Raw genomic sequence first — 14,796 nt, 5'->3', positions numbered from 1 at the left:
CTGCAGGCTTCATTCTGGTTTTATCCTTTTCTATATTTGTAACTCCATTCTCTGCTAACTCTCATTATCTTTAATGTATTTACTAATTGGATCATTTCCCCATGTATTGTATGTATGTAACAAATGTCCCGTTGCCAGCACCCCTAGCCAGGTGCTCTTTTCTCATCCTGCTTAGATTCCAGTACCCATCTCCTCTCCCCCTTAAAAAAAATATTTTTAAAGAAAAGCAACCTTGGGGATTTCCCTGGTGGTCTGGTGGTTAAGATTCCAAGATCCCAATGCAGGGAGAAGAGGTTCGATCCTGGCTGGGGAACTAAGATCCTGCATGCCACATGGTGCAGCCCCAAAATAAACTAAACCATCTATAGATTCCAAATAATAAAAATAAAACAAAATAAAATGAAAGCAATCTTGTTGGACATTAAGACCAAAAACTGTCAAAAGACACTTTTGAGATATAAGAAACTTTCATATGAACTGAGTATTTAATAATATTAAGCAATTACTATTAATTTAAAGTGTGGTAATGGCATCAAGGTAAAATTTTTAAACTCATCATTAAAAGATAATACACTTGCTAGGTAATGGGTACATGGGGGTTGATTATTATTCTGTCTACTCTCATGCTTGAAAATTTTAAATTAAAAAAAAAAAGGACAGAAGGCAAAACTGATCACTGGACTTTATTAAGATGGAATCACTGATAGTTATACAGAAGCTACCAGCCTAGGCCAAAATCCTTGAGGTTCTCATGAACTTAGTTACACAAATAAGAAACAAATGGCATGTTCAAAACCATAAGGAAATATCCTGACGCCCAGGTGATGAAGGCTGGGGTGAATGAATCTGCGCACTTACTTCAAGCTGTTAAAGAGTTTGTGGGCCACCTAGATGGGAAAAAGAAAAGGATGTCATCAACCAGTATCTTTAATATCATGAGTTACAAGGTCCTTCATAACCTGGAACAGCACTGCCTCTTCTCTCACTGCCTGCCTTCTCTTCTTAAGCTCTAGTGAACTCCCTTCAATTACCTGAATATTAACTTCCTTCTAACTGGAACTCTCTTTCTCACTTTTTCATCTTTTAATTTTCCTTCAAAACTTAAACTTACATGTTGTTTCCTGTAAGCTGTCTCTAACAAGCTCCTGTCCCTTCTCCAAAGAAACTTACACCTCCTGTATCACAGTGCTTATTAATTCAACAAATATTTATAGAATATCTACTATATGCCAGATACTGTCCTAGGTGGTGAGTGGGTCACGACAGTAAACAAGGCAATATCTGTCTCCTATGGAATTTAGAGAACAATGAGAGAAATATACATATATTCTGATAGTGATAAATGCTATGAAGAAAAAAAAATAGGGGCAGGGGATAGGGAATAGCAACTTTAAATAGAAGGGTCATAAAGGCCATCCTGAGGTTACACCCAAGAGATTTACCAGTTTACTAACCGTTCTACTTCTGTCTCCTATGCTGGCTTATAACTCAAGTGAAGAACGGGACCATGCCTGTCTCATTCCCAGATCTTAACCCAGTGTTGGCTCATAAAAGTACTTAAGTAACATGACATTTACCATTTTAGCTATTTTAAACTATCATTTCTGTGGCATTAAGTAATTCACATTGTCCTGCAACCATCAATCTCCAGAACTTTTTCATTTTTCCCAAACTAAAACTCCATACCTATTACATAATTCCCCATTTCCCCTTCCCTCCAACCCCTGGCAACTATTATTCAATTTTCTGTCTCAATGAATTTGACTACTCTAGGTACCTCATATAAATGGAATATTTGTTCTTTTGTGTTTGGCTTATTTCACTTAGCATGTTTTCAAGGTTTACCCATGTTATAGCATGTGTTAGTTTCCTTCCATTTTAAGGCTCAATAATATTCCACTGTATGTGTATAACCACATTTTGTTTATCCATCCCACTAATGGACACTTGGGTTGCATAAATATCTAGTCAAGTCTCAATTCTTTTGGGTGTATACCCAGAAGTGGAATTGCTGGATCATATGGTACTATGTTTAATTGAGTAAATTACTTATTTCTTTTTGTTGCCAAATAATATTCCTTTTTATGGATAAAACACATTTTATTTATCCATTTATCAGTCGATGGACATTGTGTTGTTTCCAATTATGGCTATTATGAATAATGCTTCTATGAATATTTGTGTGTAAGTCTGTGTAGAGATGTTTTCATTTCTCTTGGGTATATACCTAGGAGTAGAACTGCTGGGTCATATGTTAACCTTTGAAGAACTGACAGACTTTTCAATAGGGCTGTACCAATTTACATTCCTATAAGCAGTCCCTATATGAGATTTCCAGTTTCTCCATATCACCATCTTTTTTTTTGTCACGATATGGAGAACTGTATATGCATATTTTATATATAAATTTTCCCTCTTTCCACTAAAATCACACTGAAAAAAAAAACTTGTATGAATAATTGTATATAAACCAGACGATGGGTAAAATATGAATATACACCAATGGAAAGGAACATAATGCCACTTCATAATATTTTGTATGTATATGTGTTTATTATGATTTCATTTTTGTTTAAAAATCTGAATGTATATACAAGAAAATGTGTTTATCTCTAGACAGTATAATATCAGTTGGATTTTTGTCTTCATAAAAAAAATTTCCCAGGTAATTCCCTGGTAGCCCAGTGGTTAGGATTCTACGCTTCCACTGCAGGGGTCATGGGTTCGATCCCTGGTCGGGGAACTAAGATCCTGTAAGCCACGTGGCACAGCCAGGAAAAAAAAAATTTTCCCTTAATAGTCAAAATGTACTTAATAGGAGCCTGTGGATGAATATGTGTGCATGTACATTTGTGTGTTTGCACTGTATATTACAAAATTAAAACAAAATTGGGGACTTCCTAGGTGGCATAGTGGTTAAGAATCCACCTGCCAATGCAGGGGACATGGGTTTGAGCCCTGGTCCAGGAAGATACCACATGCCATGGAGCAACAAATCCCATGCGCCACAACTACTGAGCCCATGTGCCGCAACTACTGAAGCCCACACACCTAGAGCCCGTGCTCTACAACAGAAACCAACATAATGAAGAGCCCTCGCACCATAATGAAATGAAGCCCCAGCTCACCGCAGCTAGAGAAAGCCCATGTGCAGCAACGAAGGCCCAACACACCCAATTAAAAAAAAAAAAAAAAAAATGGGGGCACTTTCCTGTTCATTTCATCTAGCATGTCAAATTTTCACACATAAAGTTTTTCAGAAAATTCTGTTAAGGGAATTCCCTGGTGACGCAGTGGTTAAGAATCCACCTGCCAATGCAGGGGACATGGGTTTGATCCCTTGTCCGGGAAGATCCCACATGCCATGGAGCAACTAAGCCTGTGTACCACAACTACTGAGCCTGCACGCCACAACTACTGAAGCTCGTGAGCCCAGAGGCCGTGCTTCACAAGAGAAGCCACTGCGATGTGAAGCCCAGGCACTGCAACGAAGACCCAATGCAGCCAAAATAATAATAAATAAAAATAAATAAATAAATAAAACCCCCAAAAACCTAAATTGGGATTGCTGAAGCATAAATTATGAAAGTTGGCTGAGCGAAGATCATTAACTATTTTAATATTTAAACTATTAAACTATAAACTAGTGGGGAGTTATTTATTGATTTATTGACCCCCTTCACCCATTTCTCCCTATGTCTTTGATTATAGCCACCCTCGTGGTGTGCAGTGATATCTCATCGTGGTGTTTTTTTTTTAATTAATTAATTAATTAGTTTATTGGCTACATTGGGTCTTCATTGCTGCACACAGGCTTTCTCTAGTTGTGGTGAGCGGGGGCTCCTCTTCATTGTGGTGCCTAGGCTCCTCATTGTGGTGGCTTTTCTTTTGCGGAGCATGGGCTCTAGGTTCGTGGGCTTCAGTAGTTGTGGCTCACGGGCTCTAAATCACAGGCTCAATAGTTGTGGCGCACAGGCTTAGTTGCCCCTCAGCATGTGGTATCTTCCCGGACCAGAGCTCGAACCTGTGTCCCCTGCATTGGCAGGCAGATTCTTAACCACTGTGCCACCTAGGAAGTCCCTCTCATTGTGGTTTTGATTTGCATTTCCCTGAGCTAATGGTATTAAGCATCTTTTCATATGCTTGTTAGCCACCCAATCAGTTTTAACATAAACAATCATATCAAACTTTGTCTACCCTATAATTTATTAAAATACCTTACTGTTATATGTAAGGGAGTCAAACACAAGTTTACTTAAAAACAAAACAAAACAAAACCCCCAACTTCTGCACCAACTACTATGTACAAGACACACTGGAGGATATAAATTATTTTAAAGAGCAGCCTTTTGTACTTAAAATTCAAAATCCAGTTTCCCCACTGTTTAGCAGTATAAACTGGACCATCACTTCTCTTCTCTGAGCCTCAGTTTCTTATCTGTAAAATGGGAATATCTTATCTCAAGTGAAAGTGGAAGAATTAGGTAAGATTATGTATGTAAAGTGCCCTGCACTGTCCTGCCCCTAGGATGGAAAAATGGTCAGCACCAAGTCTTCCCTGGCCACTGTAAGTTTTCTCCTTCCTGACTTTAGGCTGACTTACACAGTGGTCCCTTGCATGCAAGAAGTCAAAGAGCTCCTCTGTGCAGTCCTCCTCTGTCTGTGACCTGGAGGATACACGCTCATCACAGAGCTCCAGCCGCTCCCGAGCCTTCACACATTTGTCCAGCTGCTCACATTGCTCTCTCACTGTTGCTAGGGGATCCTTAAGGAGAAATACACACACACACACAACACGAAACCAAAATGAGGGTTTTAGGAAACCCACAAACCATAAGCTTTGATTAATACAACCACCAAACCAAGGTGCTGCCTCTGAATTACCGTGCAGAAGGCCAGCTGGCAGAGTCACACTGCCGCCAGAAATGGCAGAATGGGGTCTCCCATTCAATTCTGATGCTAAGTAGTAGGGGAAAGTTTCACATTCCTGCCTTCCAGGATTGCCAGTATGCACTGAAAGCCTCAGTCCTATCTGAAAAACAAGGTGGTAAAGGAAACCTGGCCAAACTTGACGTAGATCTATAGGAGGCCTTACTTCTTAACACAGCATTTTGGGATATGTAATGTCTGTGAATTTCAATTCCCCTCATCTGACAACCAGGCGTATGCACCCCAGCTGCTCAGCTAGAAAGGCAATGTTAACATTCAGAAGGACCATCTAAGAAAGGTTCCTTCTAGAATTCTTTATTAAACCCATATAGCATATGATTGAGTACCAGGCCTTCAAGATGCTACTCTGCTCCCTGATATCATGACTGGAGAAGACCCAGACCCAGAAAAGAGTCAGCTTCCCAGCACCCGCCCCCACTGCCGACAAACAGGGTACAGGAACTACACAGGAGGTATTAAAGGATTTTTCCACTCCCATTCTCCCCAAGGTGTCAAGATTCCTTAAAATGCCCTTAAGAGTTTCATGAAACTCAAACTTTCTTTTACTGAGATGGTTCCAAACCTGAGACAGCTCTTACCACTAATTCCTCCTCCTCCTCTTCTTCCTACAAAATGAAAACAAAATTAATGTCAGCAGCAATTTTATGACACATATATTCCCAATCATATTGATGTTGTAATCACTGGGGATAGACATTAATCTTTTAAAACTTTCTATATTTTATATTTTGATATTTTAGGAGCCTTGCTAATCACGGAGACAGCCCCTCCCAGGGCTGGCTAATTTCTAGAGTTGGCAAAGAACTTGCCTGGGGGCGTGCATTTCATTCACAAATCAACCAATCCACCTTCTTACCAACTACCCTTATCTAACTCTGCTACACTAAACCAGTTATTGCCCGGGCACTAATCACAACAGGGCTAAGTACAAAACAGGGACCAGCTCAAAGCCCAGAGCCCACCAAGAAATCATCCAATCTTAAACTTGCTAGAGCAAGTCTATCCTGCCTCACCCATTCCTTCTTCCTTCTGCTCCTGACTGGTCCAGGCACTTGCCCATGTGGCCCTGGGTGGTATGGCCTACCCCATTCTCTTGAGCACTAAGAGTAATAAACTCTTCTTTCAAAAACAGTTGTCTCATCTTGGTTATGCTTTGAAGAAGGGTGATAAATATCATTCTAGATAGAGCCACTTATATAAACAACTTTTTACAAATTATACAATTTAAATTATTTTTAAATAAATTGTAAAGTAGTTTAAATAAAAAAAAAAGTTGTCTCCATGCTTGTAACTTTATGCTACCTCATAAAAACAAGTCCTGGGGGACTTCCTAGGCGGCGCAGTGGTAGAGAATCCACCTGCCAATGCAGGGAACACGGGTTCGAGCCCTGCTCTGGGAAGATTCCACATGCCATGGAGCAACTAAGCCCGTGCGCCACAACTATTGAACCTGTGCTCTAGAGCCCGTGAGACACAATTATAGAGCCCATGTGCTGCAACTATTGAAGCCCACGTGCCTAGAGCCCGTGCTCCGCAACAAGAGAAGCCCCTGCAATGAGGAGCTTGTGCACCACAATGAAGAGTAGCCCCCGCTCGCAGCAACTAGAGAAAGTCCGTGTGCAGCAAAGACCCAAAGCAGCCAATAAATAAATAAAATTAATTAATTAAAAAAAAAAAAAACAAAAAAAACAAGTCCTGGGTATATTTCAACAAGGACACACAATCTCATTGTTCATTAGCAACAAACAACTGCACACAACATTCTGAAGTTTATAAGCACTTTCACATCTGTAATGATTTGATTAATCACAACAGTCCCTTAAGAGGCCCCCAGTTTAGGAATAACAAACACTAACTAACTAAACATTTTCTGATATAGATTCAAGCTGTCATACTAAAACTGCCATATCAATTTTAATGTACAGATTTTGCAAATACTATGCTATATGTAACACCTATTTATATCCATAGTGTATATGTAATATATTTATGCTCATTAAATGTTTTAATTCTTTCTGAGAAAACAAAAAGATTCAAGCTGTCAGACGTTCATATGAAATCTGCATAACTTAAGTATTTTATTCTAAATTCTGGTAGGGGGACTTCCCTGGTGGTCCAGTGGTTAAGAATCCATCTTCAAACGCAGGGGACTAGGGTTTGATCCCTGGTCAGGGAACTAAGACCCCACATGCCATGGGGCAACTAAGAGCGCAGCAACTACTGAGCCTGTGTGCCCTGGAGCCCACCAGCTACAAAGAAGAGCCTGCGCACCAAAACTAAGACCCGACGCAGCCAAAAATAAATAATCTTCTTAAATGATTTCTTTAAAAAATAAAATCAAGGGACTTCCTTAGTGGCGCAGTGGTTAAGAATCCGCCTGCCAATGCATGGGACATGGGTTCCATCCCTGGTCCGGGAAGATCCCACATGCCACAGAGCAACTAAGCCCGTGGGCCACAACTACTGAGCCTGCCTGCCCTAGAGCCTCCATGAAGCCCACGCACCAAAATGAAGAGTAGCCCCAAGTAGAGAAAGCCCGCAAGCAGCAACAAAGAGCCAATGCAGCCAAAAATAAATTTAAAAAAAATAAAAAATAAAAAAATCAAATCAAAATAAATTCTGGCAAGTCCTAGTATTACCAGAAATAGCTAATTTTAATCCTTACATCCCAAACCAAGTTAGAAAGAAAGCTAACATTATTTTTTTCGATGCTCTTAACATAAATTGGGAACATGAAAACGGCCAAACCTCACTAGCCAGAACTTAACTAAAGATAGTTTCAGTCATTGCTTTTTGGATTTCTGAACTCCCAGGACACTAAGTAGACGACCAACATAAGTGCACCAAAGGTTTACACAATTCCATTCACAAGCTTTAAAACATCAGGCCCTACCTGTTACTTCTGATTCAGGTGTACAACCTCAGTTTCCTTTCTTCCAAGGGGAGCAGTGTAAAAAAAATTCCCCTTGGGAGCAACAGCATAGGCCTAAATCTGTGGCATAGCAGAGTCTGATCAGTAACTCAATCCATCAAAACTAAGGCATTTGCCTGCCTGTGCATGCATATGTCCACATTTGGGGGAGGGGAAAGAAAAGGTATACATACAGAAAAAGAACTAGCTCAACAATCCCTGTGTTTTCAAAATTCCAATACAATCTGCTCCATTCTCTCCCATGACCTTCAGGGAAAGGTATTTATTCTCACAATTAGCAAAGGTGTCTTCTAAACGTGAAGATGTTACTTAGGATGTAAAATTCTAGTTTTCCATTAAACAAGCTTTCTTAACCTTGCCCTTTAAAAAATTTCATCCTAGAGAAAGTTTTTCCAAAAAACTGAAATCACGATCTGCCTGAGTTAGAAACCAAAAATTAGTATTCTAGAAGCAAGACCTTTATATCCTTTGCCTATGAGCAATGCGACTATACTGATCATTTTTTACATCTTTGATAATTTTTTGTCAAAAGTATCATGGCATGTTTTGGGAAAGCAAATCCAGCACAAGTCTAAATATGGACTACTGCATGTAAAACTTCGTAACAATGAGAAAAACCAAGGTCACTAAATAAAAAGATTCAATCTCCAAGAGGTATAGATTCTTCATAACAAACCTCAGTTTTCTTAATTTTAAGACTGACTACTTATTTACTTTCTTTTCCCTCATCTACTGCTGTGGTGACCCCTACTGAATTTTCTGGTATACTTCCAGCTGAACTTCCTGAGGCTGGCTCCATTTCTTTCTGGTCCTCTTTCTGAAAATAAGACTAGAAAAAATTATGGGATAAACTAGTTTCCAACTATTCTGAACACACAGCTGCCGGGAAGGGGCCGGAGAACAAAGAATAGACAGGAAATGCGATGGGAAACAAAAAACTAGCTGGCTTCTGTAAAACTGTGTTAACACTGTGATTATTCTTGGCTCTAGAACCATGCTGCTTGGGTTCAATTTATGGCTCCATGATTTACTAGCTGTGTGTCCTCGGACAAGATATTCAACCTCTCTATGCTTGTCTCATCTGTAAAACGGCAGCACTAAGAGTACCTAATACTTACCTCGCAAGTCTTAAATGAATTAATATACATAAGGCACATGGAATCGTAAGCAATCAATACATGATTATTACACTGGCATTCTCAGCCTGGGAAAGAGCTCCCTCTTTCATCACAGAATTACACCGCACATCCCCAAACTGTCCCCAAAGACACCTCCCCCCTCCCTCCACTCCCCAAAAAATGAAAACACGTTTTCACAGAAACTAGCGTAAGGCCAGATGCCCGGAACCTCCACAGAAAATATGGCAGGATTCCTGACCCGAGCTGAGGCGAGGGCTGAGTTGGTCCGCTTGCTCCCCAAACCCGGCAAACTAAAAGCTCTGAACACCTGACGGACTAAAAATATAGGCACCATTTTTACAAAAATTTAATCCACACACCATTTTCTCTCTCGTTAAACCTTCACCACACCCAGAGAACGGGGAAGCCAAGGCCCAGAGAAAGCCTAGTCATCTACTTGCCCAAGGTCACTCGACAAACTCCGGGGAGGCGTAGGGGGAACCAGCTCTCCCAACCCTGCAAACTCTAGCGGGGAAACCGGGGCCCAGAGGGCCCCGGCGTGTTTTGGCGGGCTAGGTCCTGAGCCTCAGGGCTATGAAGAGGGTCGAGTCGCTCGCCTGGTCTTACCTCCTTGGGATCTCCGGACCCGGTCAGCATCCTTTGCTCGTCCTCCAGTCCCATGTCCGGCTGCGGGTCTTGACTCAACACGAGCAGCAACAGCGGCACCTATTCCACTTCAGGATCAAGAAGGACTTGTAAGGGTCACTCGGCGGATATCCGGCGACCTGGCCGGAAGTGCGGCAGACTAGTCGTAGTCGCGAACACACGCTCCGATTGGCATGTACTACCGCCCACAGGCAGGGAATAGGGGTAGCTGATATTTGCACCAGAGGAGGATTTGCTAAGGAATATCCCCTTAACCACGCCAGACCCAAATATATTGTCCTAGGAGTTTATTTGAAATATTGGCTTCTAAGAGACTTGGGAAGTATGCAGAAATATTCGATGTTCCTTTAGCGCAATTCCTAGTCTTCCCCACATCACTGATAGAACCGTCCTAACTGCTGACCTTTTCAAGATGGCGGCCCGCGAATGCTACTCTCGGGCTCGCGCACCTCCCCAAGATGGCGGCGCCCGAGGCCTGGCGCGCCCGGAGTTGCTGGTTCTGTGAGGTAGCGGCGGCAACGACCATGGAGGCCACGTCCCGGGAGGCGGCGCCAGCGAAGAGCTCGGCCTCGGGCCCCAGCGCTCCCCCCGCCCTGTTCGAGCTGTGCGGGCGGGCGGTGAGCGCCCATATGGGGGTTCTAGAAAGCGGGGTGTGGGGTAAGTTGCGGGGTGAGGGACTACCTCTGGCAACGAGCGGAGGCGGCCCGGCGGCCGGGGGGCGCGGGGGGCGAGGCCGGGAGGCCTGGGGCAAGGCCCGGCCCGGGGCACTGAAAGCCAGACTGTCGGGTCGGAGGTTGAATTCAGTGACTGACAGGACTGGGCCCTGTAAAGACGGAGACTAAACCGGCAGGTTGGACCCGCACCGCGGCCCGGCCGGGGGGCGCGGGGGGCGAGGCCAGGAGGCCCGGTCTGGGGCGAAGCGGGCAGCGCCTTGGCGACAGAGGCAGGACTGAGTAGCCGGGCCGTGGGCACCGAAGTGACACTCGGGCTGGGCCGGGCTGCGGGGTCTCGGATGTCGAACGGACGGGCAGGGATGGCCCTGCTGCTTGGGGGCGGGGGCCGAAGTTGGGAGGCCCGGCCTAAGGCCAGGAGGCCAGGCCCGGGGCCACCTAACCAGGCCGACGGCGCGGGGCCTCCGGCGTCTGGCTGACAGACGGCGGGGGCCGAGACTCCGGAGGCCAAGCCGCTGGGCAAGGGAAGCCAGTGGACTGGAGAGCGAGGGGATGGAGCTGCGGGAGAGGCCGAAAGGCTCGGGGCGCCGAGGCCTGTCTGACGGCCCGGGGCTGGAGGGAGCGAACTGACGGCCAGGGCCTCGGGTGCCAGACTGAGCGACGGACTGACGGGCAGGGCACGGAGCGCCGGAGGCCGCTCGGATTGGCCGGAGCGGCGAGGAAGGGCCAGAGAGCGGGTGAAGGGAGGCCCGGGTCGGGTCAGCAGTCAACGGAGGCGCGAATGACGGACAGGCGGGAAGGGCCACGGAGGCCCCAGGCGGGGCGACGGCCCGGGGATCCCGAACTGGGTGGGGGCGCGGCGCCGCTAGGAGGCCTGGGTCCGAATGGAGTGAAAGGAGGCCCTGGGCCTGAGAGCGGCCTGGGTTGAGGACGCCCAGGCTGAGCAGCAGAGGCGGGCGGCCTAGGGCGCTGGAATGAGGGCCTGGGAGGATGCGCCGACTAGCCCGGCTGAGGGGCCTGGGAGTACCGTGGAGGGGTGGGCCGAGTAACGGAGGAGGGAGGCCTGCAGGCGGATGGGCACGAGGAGGCCCGGCCGTGGTGTGGGTACCGCTGGTCGCAGCCTGGCAGCTGAGGAAGAAGGCGCAGGTGGGCGACCTGGGCACCGATAGTGAGAGTGAAAGAGAAGAAAGTGAGAGCTCTGGGGGTAGGCCCGCCCGCACGGCCGAGGGAGGCCTTGGGCCTGACAGACTGCTGTTGTGAGGGGGTGGGGCCCGGAGGCCAGGGCTGAAGTTGGGTGAGGAGATCGCAGGCCAGGCCGAGGTCCCGGGGAAGGGGGAGGGGGTGGCAGGAGAGGAGGCCCTGGGCCTTGGGGGTGGGGGGTCTAGAGTAGGCCTCGGGAATGGTTGTGGTGTCTTTGCCAGGAGGAAGGCCCCGATAAGGTCAGGAGTGAGGGCTTGCGGTCCTGGGGTGGAGAGTTCAGGTTGTACTGTGAGGAGGCCAGCGTGGAGAAAAGGCCCTGGAGTTTGGGGGGTTGGGCCTCTAGGAATAAGCCTCAAAGCTGTGGAGTGGTTAAGGAGGTCTAGGGATGTAGAAAGGCCCTTGGTGAGGTGGGGGTGAGGCAGCGATCCTGAAGGGTCTAGTCTGTTAGAAGTCCTCAGGCCTGGTGAGGGGGAGGGGATTGTGGCGGCCCTGCACCAACAGCTAAAAAGAGTAGGGTCAGGCTGAGTCAAGGGGAATGGGAGAAAAGTTTTCGTGGATCTGGGCAGGACGCTCAGAAAAGTCCTGGGGAATGTGGAAGAAGGTACAGTGGATCTGGCTGTGTCAGCCTGGACCTTCTAGAACGCTAAACCTGGCTAGGAGGGAAGAGGACTGGGGGTGGAGGCCTGAAGTTGGGAAGGGGAAGCATTAAAGTTGTGGGCTGGACAGAAGTAAGGAGGAGTCTGGCTTAAGAAGAATGGAGAAAGGTTGAGAGGAGTTTGTGAATAATAGAGCATGAGAACCCCTGTGGTTGTGAGGGGATAGCTAAACAGAGGGGAGCATTATGGAGGGACAGAGGAGGAAGAGCTCCTATGGGCCTAGCCCAGGTGGACAGTCACACAGAATCAAGTTAGGCTTCTTAGAAGAGACAAGTAAGGGGCCTGCTAAGCAATGCTATTTTGGAGGGAGGTCTCAGTGTAGGCTAACAGCCAGCAAAGCCTTCCTGGAAGTAGTGCGCTAGCATTTCTTTGTGCAGGGAGAGAGGAGGGGAAAATGAGTAGAGGCAGCAGAAAAAGATATAATGAGGAATAGAATAGGTATGTTATATACCTTGAATGCCAGGATACAGAACTTGGACTTTATCTTGAATATAGTAGAGAGACTACAGTAGTATAATAGCATAGGGAATTAATGCTTTTCTTCAGCAGGTACATTGAGTACCTACTATGTAGAAAGAATTGTACTAGGCTCTTGGATATCTAGACTCAGTTATTGCATGAGTAAAGCTAAAAGGAGATCCTGGAATGTAAGCTTTGAAAGAATTTTCTTAGGTATCAAGATCTTAAGACTTGTTCTTGGCAGGACAGAGATGCTTTTGACAGGATAAGAAGAATAATAGCTAAAATTTAGTGAGATTATGGCCAGGCATAGTTTTCAAAAGATTACAAGCATGGTCTCCTTTAATTTTCACAATACTCTTAAGAGGTAGTTATTATTATCTCCATTTTAAAATTGAGGGAACTGAGGCCCAAAGATATTAATTTGTTCATGAATTCATAATTAAGTGGTACAATCAGAATTTCACCCAGTTTTGTCCAACTCTAGAGACTAAACCATTTAGCCACAATACTGTAATGCCTCTCAGATCTAGGGAAGTTAGCAAGAGCAAGTTTTGTTTTTAAGATACATTGAATTAAGAGTATGGAGCCTAATTATTTCTATTCTTCATAGGAAAGTGCTAGTTCAGGGTATAGTGGGAGCCCAAAGGGTGTAAGTAGCCAATCTGGAAGAGTGGGAAGGGAATTCAGGAAAGGCTTAATAAAGGGCATGTGATAGTGAAAGAGGAGTAGTTAACATGCTGATAATGGCAAGAACATTCCTGGTGATGAGAACAGCATGACAAAGGCACAGAGGCAGAAAGCAGGGAGTTAGGTAAATGAAAAGTAGTTTAGTATGGCTGAAGTGTAGGAGGCAAAGCAGGGATCTGGAGAAGTTAGTAGGGTCCAGATTAAGATTATTTTTAATCACACATATTGAAAAGGACCTTTTTTTTTTTCTTTTTGGGTGCATTGGGTCTTCCTTGTGGTGCATTTGCTCTTTGCTGCGGTGTGTGGGCTTCTCTCTAGTTGTGGTGCGCCAGCTGTGTAGTTTGTGGTACCTGGGCTCTCTAGTTGAGGCGCACTGGCTAAGTTACTCCCCAGCATGTGGGGGCTTAGTTCCCCAACCAGGGATCGAACCTGCCTACCCTGCATTGCAGGATGGATTCTTTACCACTGGAGCACCAGGGAATCCCTCAAAAGGACCTTTTAAATGCGGAATAGTCCATTATGCTTGGGCAGAAGTGAACTGCCAGCTCCTAAATGAGCCTGTCAGCTTGCTTTGTGGGATTATCTCACCCTTGAAGACATGCATGCTCCTGAAATTCTAGCTGCCAACTAAGTAGCTGAAGATAAGTGGACTAGAGTTTGAATTAAACTTAGGTTAGCTTCTGTAGGTTCCACTTGTCAAATGAGAAGTCTGCCCTTCTCCTTTCCAGTAGGATAAATAATGCTTGCAGCTCTAGGAGAAAAAAGTAAATTTTGTGTTTGGTTTTTGTAGCCCTCCCAGGCCCAATACTTCAAAGCATCTTACCTCTGCTCAATATATATTACTTGGAGAGGATTGAGGAAACTGCCCTCAAGAAAGGTGAGTGTTTTTCTGTCTCTTTCTCAGTCACTGATTGTGAGCAAAGCACCATGATGTTCTTCAGGTAAATATTACACCTGATACCTGCATAGAACTTCATGCTTTTCAAAAAGTACCCTTACACTTATTTTCTTATCTGATTTCTCAGTGTCCTATGGAACACAGAAACAGTATGTGATTCCTATTATAATAAAAATGAAACCACAGGCATACCACAATTAATAGCAAAGCCAGCTAGAATCCAGATCTTTTTGGTGGGGGGCGGGGGGGGGGGGGTTGTGGTTTGGCCATGCCTGGGGCTTGCGAGATCTTAGTTCCCCAACCAGGGATTGAACCCAGGCCGGCCCTGGCAGTGAAAGCACCAAGTCCTAACCACTGGACTGCCAGGGAATTCCTGAACCCAGATCAGTTGAATCTTAGTTTTTCTTTTATCAAGCTGCCTTCCAAACCCCTCACTGGACACGTCTGTTAATAGCTAACATTCATCTAACTAAACCTTGTTCCAAGCACCGTCTTAGGCACTTTACCTGGAGAAACTCATTTAATATTTTCTCAACAACTCTGTGAAATTGCTATT

At 45.3% G+C, this 14,796-nt stretch overlaps 2 protein-coding genes across 3 annotated transcripts in view; one reads left to right on the top strand and one right to left on the bottom strand.

Annotated features, from left to right (window-relative positions):
* Positions 1 to 669: 669 nt before the first annotated feature.
* Positions 670 to 10,092, bottom strand: LOC130836969 (cytochrome b-c1 complex subunit 6, mitochondrial). Of its 2 annotated transcripts, none has more exons than XM_057709665.1 (4): positions 9,628 to 10,092; positions 5,529 to 5,555; positions 4,604 to 4,765; positions 670 to 887 (listed from the first exon to the last, which is right to left on the bottom strand). In XM_057709665.1, the coding sequence occupies exons 1-4, from the start codon at positions 9,679 to 9,681 to the stop codon at positions 855 to 857; spliced, it is 276 nt and encodes a 91-aa protein (XP_057565648.1). In that variant the 5' UTR covers positions 9,682 to 10,092; the 3' UTR covers positions 670 to 854. The 2 variants fall into 2 exon arrangements, with proteins under 2 accessions (XP_057565648.1, XP_057565656.1); XM_057709673.1 differs by lacking the exon at positions 670 to 887 and adding an exon at positions 4,885 to 5,032 and having other exon boundaries at positions 4,634 to 4,765; positions 9,628 to 9,790.
* The window catches only part of LRRC41 (leucine rich repeat containing 41), an 18,351-nt gene continuing 13,636 nt past the window's right edge, over positions 10,082 to 14,796 (top strand). The window contains exons 1-2 of the mRNA XM_057709537.1: positions 10,082 to 10,323; positions 14,133 to 14,219. Of these exons, the coding sequence (XP_057565520.1) occupies positions 10,125 to 10,323; positions 14,133 to 14,219 (286 nt within the window). The 5' untranslated portion in view covers positions 10,082 to 10,124. The remainder of the gene's footprint in view (positions 10,324 to 14,132; positions 14,220 to 14,796) is intronic.

Source organism: Hippopotamus amphibius, chromosome 1 (genome assembly GCF_030028045.1).
Source record: "Hippopotamus amphibius kiboko isolate mHipAmp2 chromosome 1, mHipAmp2.hap2, whole genome shotgun sequence".
NCBI classification, from domain to species: domain Eukaryota; kingdom Metazoa; phylum Chordata; class Mammalia; order Artiodactyla; family Hippopotamidae; genus Hippopotamus; species Hippopotamus amphibius.
The sequence above is the reverse complement of the archived record's forward strand: the minus strand, read 5'-3'. Positions and strand labels throughout refer to the sequence as shown.